The 15,859-nt window shown below is 40.9% G+C and overlaps 1 protein-coding gene across 3 annotated transcripts; it reads left to right on the top strand.

The window, feature by feature from the left end:
* Window positions 1-297: 297 nt before the first annotated feature.
* Window positions 298-15,859, top strand: stk24a (serine/threonine kinase 24a; the record flags this gene model as incomplete). 3 transcript variants are annotated; one of them, XM_080753735.1, is made up of 12 exons in its annotated part: window positions 298-572; window positions 734-815; window positions 4,658-4,888; window positions 6,921-6,977; window positions 7,080-7,188; window positions 7,586-7,743; window positions 11,427-11,612; window positions 11,736-11,881; window positions 11,986-12,118; window positions 12,331-12,399; window positions 12,695-12,831; window positions 12,954-15,859. In XM_080753735.1, the coding sequence occupies exons 2-12, from the start codon at window positions 774-776 to the stop codon at window positions 12,985-12,987; spliced, it is 1,302 nt and encodes a 433-aa protein (XP_080609861.1). In that variant the 5' UTR covers window positions 298-572; window positions 734-773. The 3 variants fall into 3 exon arrangements, with proteins under 3 accessions (XP_080609861.1, XP_080609860.1, XP_080609862.1); XM_080753734.1 differs by having other exon boundaries at window positions 298-815; XM_080753736.1 differs by lacking the exon at window positions 12,954-15,859 and having other exon boundaries at window positions 298-815; window positions 12,695-12,835.

Below are 15,859 nucleotides of genomic sequence, written 5' to 3'. Positions count from 1 at the left end.
AAAAAAAAAAAAAAAAAAGTATCACATGATCTTCCTGAAATCAATAATAGTTTGACTTGACAGGACACAAGTCAATTCAGAAACAAGACTAATGTTAAATACACTATTACATCATCTTGAATAGAGCTGAAATGTAAACCTAGTAAACTCTAAACGACTCGAAACGATGACAACTGTAAAAGTAAATGGTTATTTTTTAAGTGACACTTTTTGTTGGCGATCCGATGACGACACGTGCGCTGTTGTTTTTTCCTCCGTCCTGATTGGTCGTCACCAAAAATGAGAGTGACAGCGGTCAAGATGGCGTCGTGTTACAGAGAAAAGTGATGAGGGTAGTAGAACAACAACAAAACGACTCAACTGTACAGCGCCGCACGTTTTGCTCTCTGACGCGAACGTTTCTCCGGCAATTTATTTAGACGTTGAAAAGAGCGGCGAAACAAGCAGAGCGCTTCTGCGACAGTTATTTTAGCTAAACGTTTAGCTAGCTGCTAGCTAACGTTAGCTTAACTGTGAGAGAGTCTTATCTGCGGAAGAAGAGTGAGAGGAGGAGAGACATTTAGCTGTTCGAGGTACACAGGCTAACTGTCTGTAGCAAATGTTTTGAAATCGACCGAGACCGGGTCTGTTTTAAAAGTATTGGCTACGCCAAGCTTCCCGTTTGCACCAAAGTGCTAAACTACTGTATCCAGCCTGCGTTCAACTAACTATACAGCCATTTGCCTGTGATTAGGAAAACTGAATTGAGGCGTCATCTTTGCTGATTTGACACCATGGCTCACTCCCCTGTCCAGAGTGGACTGACTGGGATACAGGTAAGTTAAACATTCTGGCTATTTCACCACCATCCCGAGTGTTTTACCAACTGGGCCGACATCAAAAGCTAATAGAAATCATGTCTTGATTAATTAATGGAAACGGATAAGAGCTGATTTCTTCGCCAGTCATCATACAAGCACACACAGCCCTTCCCTGTATCAGGGCTATTTAGAGATGGTTTGTGGTTTAAATAGGCCTGTCTTTGCTTTCCTTCAGTAAGTAAAGACAGGATGTTATGCCACAGACACACTTGTTTGCACAACAGTCAAACTGACAATCATTGCTGTTAACTTTCATAAGGCAATGCATCAGTTACAAATTGTAGCATTTGTAATCACTACAGTATTGTCCCAGTGGGTATTTTCAATATCAACATATCAATTTAATTTAATTTAATTTGTCAATTAGCCACTTACACCCTACACTTTGTTGACCGGATTCACAAGGGCTCTATTAGATAATATCTTAGCCAAAAATAGCCGATTTGAGACACTAGGGATACTAATTAAAGTGGTTAAGCACTACTCTCTCATTAGACAAATCACAAGTTCTCAATGTCAATTTCAACATTAAGTTTAGGGTTATTGGAGTTCATCATCACTGTAATAACGTGCTGCTGCAGTGTCATTTGAAATGCTAATCAACTTCAGTCTGCTGAACCAGACATTTTGATCGCACAGCCAAGACATGATGAACAAGTAGGTCACTTGGTCATTCTCATTCCCCCTTCACACATCATGGATGTATGACTGACAAGCTGTTGGGGTGGCATACTGGCGTTATAGTCTTGAGCTGCATGAACTGCAACATGCTTGAGTTTGATTGCACAGTGTCAGTCTCTCTTGAATGCTGGATTTTTAAATTGGGGACACTCACAGCCAGATGAGGGGTTTGGTGTGGATGCCAGCTTCTAACCATGGAGAGGAGTAGACTAGGAGGGGGGAGCTGGTGATAAGCCTCGACGTCCAGGGTGTGGAATGGATGACAGTAGTGGAACCCTTTTTTATACTTTTTTGATGACACCGGTATCGGCAATTATGCAGCCGATTCGTCCACCAATTATTATAGGTGAGGATCAGAATAGGAGCACATCCATTTTCCATTTAAAGGCAGTTGCTGAACTTAAAAAAACATAGACAAAATAAAAGTTTTTGAGCACACTGCTCAAAACGTCTGAAGAGGAGCAGTGTACACGTCGCTCAGCCCACTCAGGTGGTACCAAAAATAAATATGCAAAATGTAGCTACAGTGTGCAAACTCTTGTAAATGGTGCATATAGCGCTTTTATCCAAAGCGCTTTACATAGATTGTGCTTTACAATCACCCATTCACACACACACATTCATACACCGATGGCAGAGGAAACCATGCAAAGGCACCAACCTGCACATCGGGAGGATTGAACTGGGAACCTCGAGGTTCCCATCCGGCTGCTCTACCCCTGAGCCGCTGATGCTCCCAATTATTAGGTGAAAAATGTAACATTTTCAAAAATAGCAGATCAACAAACTCACAACTTGTCGTGTTTCTAGCTTGTAGATCGGTTATTTTGGAAATGTTCTGATAGAGTTTATTTATTTATTTGTTTGCTTATAACAATACAATTCTTCTAAAAAAGAAGCATTTTTTTAATGTATTTTTATGGATTAGTAAAGCTTAGAAATTCTTTACCAAAACACAAAATATAAGTCAAAACATCTAATCTAATCTGTGGTCTAAGAGTCTCCGAAGTCGGGATCGGCATCAGACCCAAAAATCTGGCATCGGTCGGGCTCTAGACAGTAGACCACGGTTGACGGATAGATTGAAGAGGATCAAACGCATGCTTTTAGAGGAGGTTCACTGAGCTTTAGGCCAGTTGCCGCTGTAAACCTGCTGACTGGGAAAACGGCAAGTGGGTTCCCAACATGTGTATCCGTGGTCGCTGTGGCGCTGTTGTTGTTCTCCATTGTTTTTAGAGAGCTCCGACTCAACGTGGTCATTTTCACCTGGATGAATAACCACATTGGTGTTATGACAGCCGTTTGGTTCTGCTGTTTCTGTTCTGCTTTATTCTGCACCGCTCTCCCATCTCCCGGTCTTTGTTCTAATCTAAAGTCCCCCTTACTATCAAAATTCAGCAGTCCCTCTCTGCCTCTCGTTCTTTTTTTTAGGAGCGGCCTCTGCTCCGTGCCTTCCCATATAACTCTACCAGCCATGCATTAGCAGCCTTACAGGAAATCATTCTCTGGGGAGATATGAATGTAGTGGGCCTGGGCCAGCCCACGGTACATGGTCCAAGCACAGACAGAGCTATCTGGTGTATTCTGAAATAGTTAAAATTAGCCATGGATTATTTGTTTTGTTTATTCATTTCAGATTAAATTGATAATGAACAGGGTGGAGTCCTTAAGTTTGTAGTGCAATATTATCTTTATTGTGGCTCCACTTGGTCGTCATTTTCTTTCACTGTGGAAGTATGATCATTTGACTGCCTTATCTCCTAAGCAAAAACATTCATCCGGGAAAAATAAACCACATTTGTTTTATCTGGAATATAGACCGGCGTGGCCTCAGACGTAGCAGTGAATGTTACTAGTCCTACTGCAACACAAAAATGACTACTTTGTTTGTCAACAAGGCAAGAAATGAAAGTCTTAGGATTAGCAGCCCTGAGCTTGGCTGTCTGTGATTATTATGGGTAATGGATTTAAATTCCACACAAACTGCTTGAATTTCTCAGGAGCATGGATGATGTTATTGACTCTGACGTTTGGGCACAACATCAAAGCCATGACGGCCTACTAGTATATCACATTCCTCATTAGCCCATACCATTCCTGATGATCATAAGAGTAGATGATAGCCTGAGCCAGGATATACCAATAGTATAAGATCCATTTGTAAGCATTGTTTATTTCGGGCATATTGCCCTAATCCCAGTGTCTATAGTATAGGTTATTGACTTGCATGAGGTGATGTACCTTTGTCACATAAAAAGGGGGCCCTTGGGGCTATAACATGCACATTTCTGTAACTGACTGACTGTCTCTGCTTTGTTGAAACACGCATGTGCAACAATCACTCACCCTGCAAATGGCCTGCGATATGCCATTATCCCATTTCCTTGTCTTGCTTCTGTGGCTAACTCGACACTGAAATTCATGCATCTTCCTTACCTTAGAAGCAAGCAAAGTGCAGGCATTTCAATGTTTTACTGGGTGAGTTTACTGAAATCAAACGGCCCACAGAGACGGGAGGCTGAAATGCACTAATTTGGTCAGATTTAGCTATTTGTTTCCCCAATTGTGCCATTTCCTACTCTGTTGCCTGCCTCCATAAATCTATTTTATTTAGGCTAAATAACCTGAGCTCTTCACTCTTGCTATGCATTTAGAATTAACATACATTCAAGTCTCTCAAGAGAAGTGAAATCGAGAAAGTCCATTGTTATTTCATAGTTTGCATTAGCAGGACATTCAAATCATAACATTTGATTAGTTTTTGAAAGAATAACCCAACATCCTGTTTACCAGACCTGCTGCCATCAGAACAGAACAGATTAGATCACACATAAGAGGCATGTTGGCCTGCTGTATGCAGAGTCTGGATCTAGGCTTGTTTCTGTATGTATGCCACATGAACTACTGTTTATTTTCAATTATGTGTGGGTGTGTTTGGTTGAATTATTGTCCCTATTTCTCTCCATATGAACCAACATAGTATTGGGCCCCTTTTTAAGACTATAAACCACTTCAGCAGGTGGATCAATGCTGCACTGTCTGTGTCCTGGTGATGTACAGTAAAATAGTAATAGTTGTTTCTCTCTTTCTTTCTTTCTCTCCCTTATTCCATACAGAATTTCAAAGCTGACCCAGAGGAGTTTTTCACCAAACTGGAAAGGATAGGAAAGGGCTCTTTTGGAGAGGTATTTAAAGGCATTGACAATCGGACTCAGAAAGTTGTGGCAATTAAAATCATTGACCTGGAGGAAGCAGAAGATGAAATCGAGGACATTCAGCAGGAAATCACTGTGCTTAGCCAATGCGACAGCCCCTTTGTAACAAAGTACTATGGATCCTATCTCAAGGTAAGCTTCAATGTAAACTCGAGTATCTGGCTGTACTAGGGATGGGCGATATGGTGATAAATATCGTTGAGACGATATAATGTATCCACGATATGCCTTTTCAGAGATATCGTATATATCGTGATACAATGAGGCAGCCTTATACAGAATCCTGTTGAATCGTTAATACAGAGATTGATTGCAGAATTCATTTAAACCTGCATTTTTGTCTAAATCAGTAGTTCTCAAACTTTAAAATGTCAAGGTCTCCCCTTAACTCTGATAGCATTTGGTTTCATTTGTATACTGTCACGAGTTACATACTTGTAAGCATCAATTTAGACCTCTCAAAAAGAACCCAGAGTCCCTGGACCCCACATTGAGGACCACTGGTCTAAATGGTCTGTTACTCCTTTTTCTTTTAGTATTTGTTACCTTGTACGGTAGGTGGTTGTACTGTTAAGTAACTTAAAAATTACCATAAAAACCAACATGAAAAAGAATCGTGATAAGATTGTGTATCGTGATACAGCTTGGAAAAATATTGTGATATTGTATTTTTCTATATCGCCCACTCCTAGGCTGTACACAAGTTTTACCCATTTTATGTCGAGGAGGAAATGTTTTAATCTTTGTCATGCAAGTTTACGACTGGCCATGATTATTTCTTTGCCAGTGGACAAAAATAAAACGGGCTTGGCATCACATACTACACACACAAACACAACATTGTACGCAATTTCACACTGACAAAGTAAAACTGTGAAAAGTATGGTTATTTCCGGCCGCGTGTGAAGGCTGTGCTGACCAACTCATCACCAAGCATATCTTGCAAATAGATGTAATGGGGCTTGCCTATTTACAGACTGAATAGCAGCGGTGAGGAAAGAGTTAGTGGTTTTGTCAGCTGAAGTACTGCATTGTGACTTCAGACTTGTGAGTGTATAATACATGCATAGCATTTTTATATTTTGGTATGTGTTCTCTCTCGCACACACACACGCACGCACACACACACACACACACACACACACACACACACACACACTCGGAGTGGAGCACGTGGCAGGTGCAACACTGCTAGGCTTCTTCTGAGCACCACCCTCAGATACTTGTGTTATAGCTTCCGACAGGTGACCTTTACAGCATCACTCAAAGGCATTTAGTGACAGGGTTCATTCCACCATTGGCACTCAGTCTGTAGATTAAATATAAATACAATTAGATATTGTTGACACTGTCACACTGTGTCACAGCGTGACATTACCAAGTCTGCCAGCTGTACCATGTTGTTCACTCTCTGTGCTGCAGACGTAATTCTGACTAAAAGGAAGCCTGTGGCAATGTGGCCTTCTTAACTCAGCCGCACCCTGTCCTCCATGATCAACCATCTAAAAGGATGAACTTGGCTTACTCCTTGCTTGATATATGCTAATCTATCTCTTGTTGTTCACTACTCTCCAATGCATTATTAACCAGAGCATTCTTTGTATTGTAGTTGGATGACACTGAGAGCTGTTCTTCTTTCACTTGTTTCCATTCCTAAAGACCCAAAGAGGGAAAGGGAGATTTTACCCAAAATAAACTATGTACTTAGTTTGTTATTTTCATTTTTGGAATGGACATTTAACTCCACAAAGACCTTTGTTTACAGTTGCCAATAGTAGACATATTCTGGTTTTACCAATTTCCTTCGGTTTGAAGTGTGCTTTTTGCAAGGTGATAATCATCATTCCGTAGCTAAACTGCTTACGCCATCTCTGACATATGATGCAATACGCCACAGATCATTGCAGCAATTCAAAGCAGTGATTCATTTTCTTTTCAAAAGTACATGAATTCTAAGTATGAATGACTTGGCATTAATCACCTATACATAAGCCAACTGTCCGTTTGATTAATTTAACGATGTATGTATGTAACATTTGACTACTCAATATGTGCCCTCTGTCTGTTCTGATATTAGAATACCTTGTTTTTACAGAACGTGTGTTAAATCAACATACAGTATGTCTGTCTGATCATTTAAACTCATTCAAATCCTTTTTTCCAGGATACCAAATTATGGATTATTATGGAATATTTGGGCGGAGGATCGGCTCTAGATTTGGTATGTTTACAATGAAATAATCCAAATAGACTGAGAATCTTGTTAAAAATATTTTTTAACATTTGTAACCGTGACTTGACATGAACATATCCCATGTTCTAGTTGGAACCAGGTGCCCTGGATGAAACCCAGATTGCCACGATTCTTAGAGAGATACTAAAAGGCCTCGAGTACCTCCATTCTGAAAAGAAAATTCACAGAGACATCAAAGGTATTATGACATATTATATCCTTCTTTATTTTATTATACTCTGCTGCCTTATCAGTCGACCAAGCGGTCACCATTTTATTTTCCCCTGTTACCCTGCTCTACGTGTTGCTATTGGTTCTGTGGAAGTGAGTCAGTAATATACAGTACGTTGGCACCAGTCTTCACCATCTGTACACTTCCTAAACTAGCCATGTGTCCCCTCACTTACATCAAGCTACAAGAATTGCCAAGATGCAGTCTTCATTGCTCGACAAATCAATTTCTGTACCGTGTACAAATGTACAAAATGTACCATGTACCCTCCAGTACTTCACATTCAGCATACTGAGCTGAGCAGAGTGCTTATTTTCGTGTCAGTCAAATAGAATAGCGGTGTGCGCTTTTGTATCATTTTCAGCGGCCAACGTGCTGCTGTCTGAACAAGGGGATGTGAAGCTGGCGGACTTTGGAGTTGCAGGCCAGCTGACGGACACACAGATAAAGAGGAATACGTTTGTAGGCACCCCTTTCTGGATGGCACCTGAAGTCATAAAGCAGTCCGCCTATGACTCAAAGGTCAGATTTACCTCAGACTCGGTCTCATTATGGCACTCAAGGTCAGGAATGTTGTGTGTTATTTTATCCTGTGCAGAGATATGGGGAAGGAGGGACGGTAACATTTAAGACCTTGCGCTTGGAAGTTGTCAATGATTGTGCTGCTGGAAGTTGTCAATAACAGCACTCATCATTTGGCTTGTGTGGCATGTGTGCCGTTTAACCCATTTAGATCATTTAGATTAGTATTTGTCATTTGTAATATGACATTTGGGTGACATAATTTAGGTCTTTCAAATAACTGCTTTGCATTTGCTGAATTGCTTTTAGAAGTTAAAGGACAAACCCGAACTAAAATAACATATAGCCTTTTAACCCCCCACTTACCCCGTAAGTGGCCTGAATATAGGACGACTCTGATTATATTTTTCAAATATCATTTTGGAAAAAAAAAAAATGTTGAAGACAAAATATTATATAAAGAAAAACATTTTTATTGTAAAATTATCATAGAAAAGCTCATACAGAGATAAGATTCTGCTGTATTGTATTGCATTAACTAGTCCCCCCAGGAATCCGCGATTCCGCGATCACGGAATTTATCGCGGAACTCGCGACCACCCGCGGATTTCTCGGCCATTCGCGGACTTTTCTGACGGCCGCGGAATAACAGTCGCGAGTGGCAGCAGAGCGGCGGGAGTAGTCATTACTACTATTATAAAACGATGTGTACATGGTCTGGCCAGTGGCCACCTCATACAGAGCCTGGGGGAATAGCTTAGCTTCCCTCCTGCTACTGCTGCTAGGTGGATGGTCCGGTCCCACATTCGTTCCTGACAGAAACTGTGTCCTGAACTATAGTTCCTCTATGCCTCTATGGTCCTGGCAATAGCAATGCTAATGCAGAAGAGAATAAATAAATATTACACCCATACTAGGTAGTCGGTAGGCTATCCTCTAAAATGTGGTTACTTTGGGCATGGATGACAATATAGTCTTTGCAACAGAAAGTAATTAATAAAAAACAATCGCAATTAAAAAATAATAGATTTAATATTAGATTTTTATTCTCAAAAATGATTATTCGAACCACTATTAATTTTAGCTATTTCATGAAGGTCTTACTTGATTGTTAGAACTATATATTTTTTAGCTTGATAACTGGTCATTTTAGTCAAAAGTCAAACATTCACAATTCAGAATGTGAAAATCGGCTCCTCATAATGTGTATCACAATAGACTACAGTCCATTACTCACAGAGGTCTTTAGCCTCGCTGGGGAATAAAAAACACATTTCCCATCAAGCTTAGCGGCCGCAGATCAGTGTCTCTTTGCTCATTTCTCTACACTGTGCGCCAGACGCAAGAAAGCGATAGCCGATCCACTGTAAACAGCTAGGCAGTTGCTTCAGTTGCTGTTTGGATTAAACTTGGATTAAACTCAACGCACGCGTAAATTCAATGCATTTACCGTAATAGTGTCGCGGTGTATAATGACAATGGAAAATGTCACTGGAGTCAAGCCATCCGACTTTGCCAAACGGGAGGTGAAGTGAGCCGACGTCCAAATTTCGCTGCACATCATGTAGTGTAATTACCGTAGGAGCTTGCGGGGGCTGTGACGAGAGCAGGGAAAGGTCCTGAAAGAGTCCCCGATTATAATACGACCCCATATTTTGGGGATGTGTTTTATAGAATCAAATATCGTCCTATATTCGGGCCAATACGGTATATTGTGGGACAACCAAGGCATGCATGTGTGTGTAATTGCGACCGTCAGGGAGCAGTTTACTATGAAAACCTCCACCGGCCGTCCGTCCGTCCGTCCGTCACACGTCACACCTTTGTTTGTGTACGGTGTGATGTCATATATCTTCAGTATGACATCACACCACATGTGTACACAAACCTTTGTGTACGTTGCTGTGGCAACAGTCTGTTGTTGCTGGTCTGTTAGTGTACGTTAGCAACCACCTTAGCAACCATGGTTTTACCCTAGCAACCAACTGTTTACCCTAGCAACCAACTGTTTACCATAGCAACCATGTTTTTTTACCCTAGCAACCAACTGGGCATAAAAGGGATTCTGTTAGGGATCTCCATATATGGGCATAAAAGGGATTCTGTTAGGGATCTCCATATATGGGCATAAAAGGGATTCTGTTAGGGATCTCCATATATGGGCATAAAAGGGATTCTGTTAGCTGTTAGTGATCTCCATATATGGGCATAAAAGGGATGCTGTTAGGGATCTCCATATATGGGCATAAAAGGGATTCTGTTAGGGATCTCCATATATGGGCATGAAAGGGATTATGTTAGGGATCTCCATATATGGGCATAAAAGGGATTGTATCCCAGATGATGCCCTGTACTTGGGATTTGTTGATGTAAATGTTCACATAGAGTGTAATAATTGGTAAAACAAACTTTTGGCCTATTTGTGGAGTTAAGCGACCAACGGTCGCTTATCTCCCGATTAGGGAGTCTTACTGGTGATAATGGTATTAGTTGTCATTACACACGCATCCATGTCTTGGTTGTCCCACAATATGTAACGGATTCATGAAATCTTTTGACCGCAAAAGATAGCGTAAGTAGCTACAGTATATGCTTAAGGGCTCGACTATGCTATGGGTGCTGCTGGAGAAACTGGACGACACGGACTATTCTGCAAATAGACCCCAATAGACCCCACGGCCAGTCATTAGAGATCAATATAAGTAGGAAAAAGTTATTAGTCCGGACTTGTCCTTTAAGTACTTTCTGATCTATACTATTAACGATGGTTTGTACAAATGTGTTTTTTGCTGCTCTTTTGAATGCTAACATTCAATATTTTGTGTGGTGTCTGACCTTTTTTGTAATAACATTTTGAGCTACTTTCTAGATAGTACACATACTAGAAATGTGTTTGAAAAAAAATATATAAATAAAGTGGATCGGATTGGAGAAATGTGTATACAGTATATTAGGAACAGTCATGACATGAGTCACTATGCAGCTTATCTGCTGAACCACACTACTCTTGCTGAACCACACTACTCTGGCCTGCCAGTCTTTTTTTATTGGAGATTTTCCGATACCAGTATTTCCTTCCCAATACCGATTCCAATACCCATAATTTGCGTCATTACAGAGTACCGATCCGATACCAGTGTGTAAAATAATAGGACAGCTCAAATTGGGCTCCAGGGACCCTCAGTGTTCCTTTAGGGGGTTCCAAATGGACTCTTACGGGTCCATTTGGTACCAATTGTACACTCTGAGTAATGTTGTTCCCTGAAATTAAATCATTTGAGAACCACTGATCTTAGTTAACTAATAATGTCTTGCAACATCAACATCAACACGTTCAAAATGTTACTGTGAATGAAATATCATCATGTGATAAATGATGTGGTTTCGGAATGGCATAGACTACTCTACTCACCCATACCAGCGCCAGCATTTTAGGCATTATCGGTAGCTTTTCCGATACTGGTATCGGAACAACTCTTTATTTTTTTTGCTTTTATGCCTTTATTGATAGGACAGTAGACTGACAGGAAATGCGGGAGAGATGGGGAGTGACACACGGCAAAGGTCGCCCGGATCGGGAATCGAACCGGCGCCGCCGCCAGAACAACTGGTGGTTCAAAGTAATTTCTTTAAAAAAAGAAAAAAACATGTAATTCAAGTTTCTTTTGTCCAAATGGTTACAGGCAGATATCTGGTCATTGGGCATCACTGCAATAGAACTGGCTAAAGGAGAACCGCCCCACTCTGAGCTGCATCCCATGAAGGTCTTATTCCTCATCCCAAAGAACAACCCACCCACACTGGAAGGAAACTACAGCAAACCTCTCAAAGAGTTTATAGAAGCATGCTTAAATAAGGAGCCCAGCTTTGTAAGTTCAAGAGTCGCGTTCTCTTATTCTCAATTGCCGTCCTTGAGTATATAGCCTCTTGCATTGGGGAAAGGCTGCTGTCTTGTTGCCATTGAATGTCGGTTTTGTTTTGTATCTCTCCAGAGGCCAACTGCCAAAGAGCTGTTGAAACATAAGCTGATTGTAAGGCACGCCAAAAAGACATCCTACCTATCAGAGCTGGTTGACAAATATAAGAGGTGGAAGGCGGAACAGTCTCGGGAAGAATCCAGCTCGGATGAATCTGACTCGTAAGTTGGTCTGGTACAATAATACAATATGAAGATCAAGACATGACAATGTTTCATAGGGAAATCTTGACCAGCGAGGTTGCTGTCAATCTGTGTTAATGTAGGGAACAAGATGGCCAAGCGTCTGGAGGCAAAGACTCCGGTAATGATGACTGGATCTTCAACACCATTAGGGAGAAAGACCCCAAGAAGGTTCCGAATGGAACAGCGCAGCTGGCTGGGCTGGAGAATAACCAGGTACACCACAACATGATGTAGATGAAAAATAAGGAGTTCTACATACGAAGAAGCACACCTCATAATACAAATGTACAGTAGTTTAACCACATGAACCCTAGCATCCCTAACATGGATTGCTGCGGTGGTTTGACCAAGTTTAACATACAACAAAGTATACAAGGTTTAAGTGGTTAATGCCTATGTTATCTATACACATTTGTTTTCTTCAGGTGCAAGACAGTCCAAAGAGGCCTTCATCTCAAAGCTTGACAACAATCTTTTCGCCTCTATTTTCTGAAGTGAGTGCATTTTGTCATGTTTTGCCAATTTACTAAAATATCTAAATCGGTGTTTAAAAAATATTTTAAAGTTGCCAACCGCAAGACTATTTGGACACAGTTTCACTCTCACATGGTCTCAGAAGAATTGAGTCTGCTTTTCATTCTAAAGGTCATTGTCACAAACCACACCACACACACACACACACACACACACACACACACACACACACACACACACACACACACACACACACAGTTTTTGCAGTCCGGAAATCATATAAGTGATGTCTCCTCAATGTCTCTCTCCTCGCAGTTGAAAGAGAAGAGTGAGGCCAGCAATGGCAAACCAGAAGCTTCAGAGGAGCTGAGAAAGGCTATTTTGCTGGCAGAGGAAGCGTGTCCAGGGATCTGCGATTCCCTGGTGACTGAAATGGTGCAGAGACTTCAGAGGTAATGGGGATTCCCCATAATTGCTTGCCACAACCTTACGATAAGAAAATTCTTTCGCTGCACTCCACAGACATTCTGATTTAACACTTGGCCTTTAAGAAGTATTCCTTTCCATTTATCAGGTTTTCTCTGCCCAGAGCTGCCTCTTCTCAGTGAGAAAAGCCTTGGCCGTTTCTGCTACCCCCTCCCCACTCCTCCCAAACACACCTTGATGGCAGCAGTCGGGTCATTGCCTCTGACATCCACAGCCGAGATGAAGTCTCCCAGGACAGTCTCCATAACTCATTCGCCTGAAGCAAATCCTGGCCTACTTAATCTCTATTTCTACGCAAACACACAGCGGATGTCCAGGACAGTCAGTGGCCAGTCGCACAGCTCCCTGACCGCCACCTGCTGTAAGATGTCTCGTCTGAATACTTCCTTCACCAGTGTTTTTATTTAAGAAAGGAGATTTAAATATTTTGCTGCAAAGACTACAAATTTGACGTGGCTTATTCTCAAAGGTTTCCTCCAGGCGACCTTTTAGAGAAGGTATCTTAACTTTCGTGTGTGTGTGTGTGTGTGTGTGTGTGTGTGTGTGTGTGCGCGTGTGTGTGTTTGTGTGCATGTGCGCGCACTCGTGTGGGGCTGTGCGCAATATCCTGTGAAATGTACAGTGGAGATTTGAGTAGATTGACGCATTCTATTGAAAACTCAGGTATCCTGCTTCAAGCTGATTGGGTCCTCTGGGAGATGGAAAGAGCTCTATTGGGTGGCTGTATAGCCTTGTAAATACGTTCATTTTTACAGATATGAGAAATAATGGCGTGTAGAGGAATCACTGTGTACAAATGGCCAAATGAGAACTGTAGATACTGGTTAAAACGTAAATATTTTGAGTGACTTAAATGGCCACAGTTGAGATTGCCTTGCCTTTATTAGCTGTTCTTTTGTATATCAGTCTTTGATTTCTCCTGTTGTAAAACTTTAAGGACCATTAATCCATTGAATGAAAATGGCTGTCCTATCTTGTTTCAGTGTTGATTTATTTTTGTGTTACTTAAATACTCTTTGATCCCCGTCCCCCAAACTCTTATTCTATGGCTGTCATTGCAATGTACAGTAGAGGATAATAGAATGTAAAAAGCTGGATCGCTCAAACCCTCTCCAGTTGTAAACACTGGACTATGTTTCCAGCCCCAGTTCCATGAGATCTCCAGTTGTGATGGTTTGTTGGACTTTCCCTCATCCCTTTTGCTGAGTGTATTCGAGTGGTGAGATAAAGTGGGGTTTTGTCCATTCACTCAGTGCCATTGACTAGCTTTGCCCATCCTCAAAAGACTCAAGTCTTCCTGGGAGCTGCAGTGGTACATCTCTTTCCTCAGCGTACCAACATCAGCTTTAATTGCACTTCAAATATAAATGCCTTTTACTAGAAACAAAGTAGCCATAAGACAGTAGCATGAGACTTATGGTATAGGTATGCATCATGCTATTTGGAAGAAATATCCACCTGAAGACGCACAATTTGGACTTGATGCTCGTGCAGTGTTAGAGATGAGCCTAGCAATATCTTTTCATTTGGAGTTTTGTGATAACATTGCGTTGAAAAGGGTCTTAAGCCTGATTCATACTTCATGGCACCACGGCATCGGCAAAAAAAGCCGACCAACAAGTACACAGCGATTGGCATCCGCAACATGTGAGCTTGTGCGTCTGCCATTTTTGAAGTGTGACACCATTGTGCGATGGAGCATAAATTAGGCATTGGTTATACGACAAATGCATACAGTACTCTAGGCTTCTCATAGAAGACGACTATGTTGCTTAAAGACATAATCCATAGCATAAAGCCAGTTAGCTGTTAAGAGACCAACTGCACTTCTCTGCTACTATTGATTCTGTAGTTTAAATGGAATGTGCATGAGAAATAACTCCTATGAATTGATGTACCTAGTATGCGTTGTAGCATACTAGTACTAGTACAGGACTGGAGGAATGTTGAGTCCTGGTCACTTGTGTTAATTCAGCCTTAGAATCTTTGCAATGTATGGTGTGGATAGTTGCAGCAGCTTTAAAAAGTTTTATTTGTATTTCGCCTGTCCCGCCCCCACCCCCCGGCTAGGGTTTAGGGTTAACGCTAACCACAAAATTCATAAGCAGCAATACTTAAAAAAAAAAAAAGACGAAAAAAGATCTTGGCAATGTAAACTTTATACTTCCATGCCAAAATAGCATGGATGATTGAACAAATAAACAACATTTGGAAAGATATTTTATTCACTTTACCTGCATAGTTTTACTTTACTGGGAGGGGTCACCTACTCTGCCAAGTGTACTGGGTTATTTAAGTTTAGCTATCCTACTGAACTAGAACTACCAACCTTTCATGTAAAGCCTCACCATGTCCAAATACATGTAGTAAATTCCCTGTCTAGCTCATTTTGGTATATTATACAGTTGAATTGAATAGGGAAAAGTAGACGGTTGAAGTGTCTGAGAAGGGTTGGAATAAATTGTTGTATGAGCAAAGTAAATGACAAAGTCCCAAATTCTTGTAACGCTTTTACCAATGATTGCTGTTTTTCAGATTTTCTTTTCCGTTTGCCAACAAATTACTTGACCCTTATCTCTCCATTGATACTTCATAAATGTGCCATGTACACCCCCTCTGCCCACACATTGGCTAGATAATTTGCACCTTTTTTATTGTTTATTTTGAGTCGTTATCTATGTTGCACTTTGTAAATTTCTTCCAGATTTAAGGAAAATGGTACTTTACTAGGCCACAATATTATATTGTAATATACATGATTACCACAGTTATTTTGTGTGAATGGCAATAAAAGCAGTGTGATCGTCAGGACCCATTTCTTAGCACAGGTAGGCATATATTCTGAGATACGAATATTTTTATAACCTAAAAGAGCAGTATTATAGAAGGAATGAATGTTGGATATTTGCTGTTTTATCAATAATCATGATTAGGTATCGTCTAAAATGTACATTTCATTTTGTGTTAACATTGCTGTTGGTTTATAGTCCAGTA

The sequence above is a fragment of the Nannobrachium achirus genome, assembly GCF_963921795.1.
Source record: "Nannobrachium achirus genome assembly, chromosome: 22".
In the NCBI taxonomy this organism is placed as follows: domain Eukaryota; kingdom Metazoa; phylum Chordata; class Actinopteri; order Myctophiformes; family Myctophidae; genus Nannobrachium; species Nannobrachium achirus.
The sequence above is the reverse complement of the archived record's forward strand: the minus strand, read 5'-3'. Positions and strand labels throughout refer to the sequence as shown.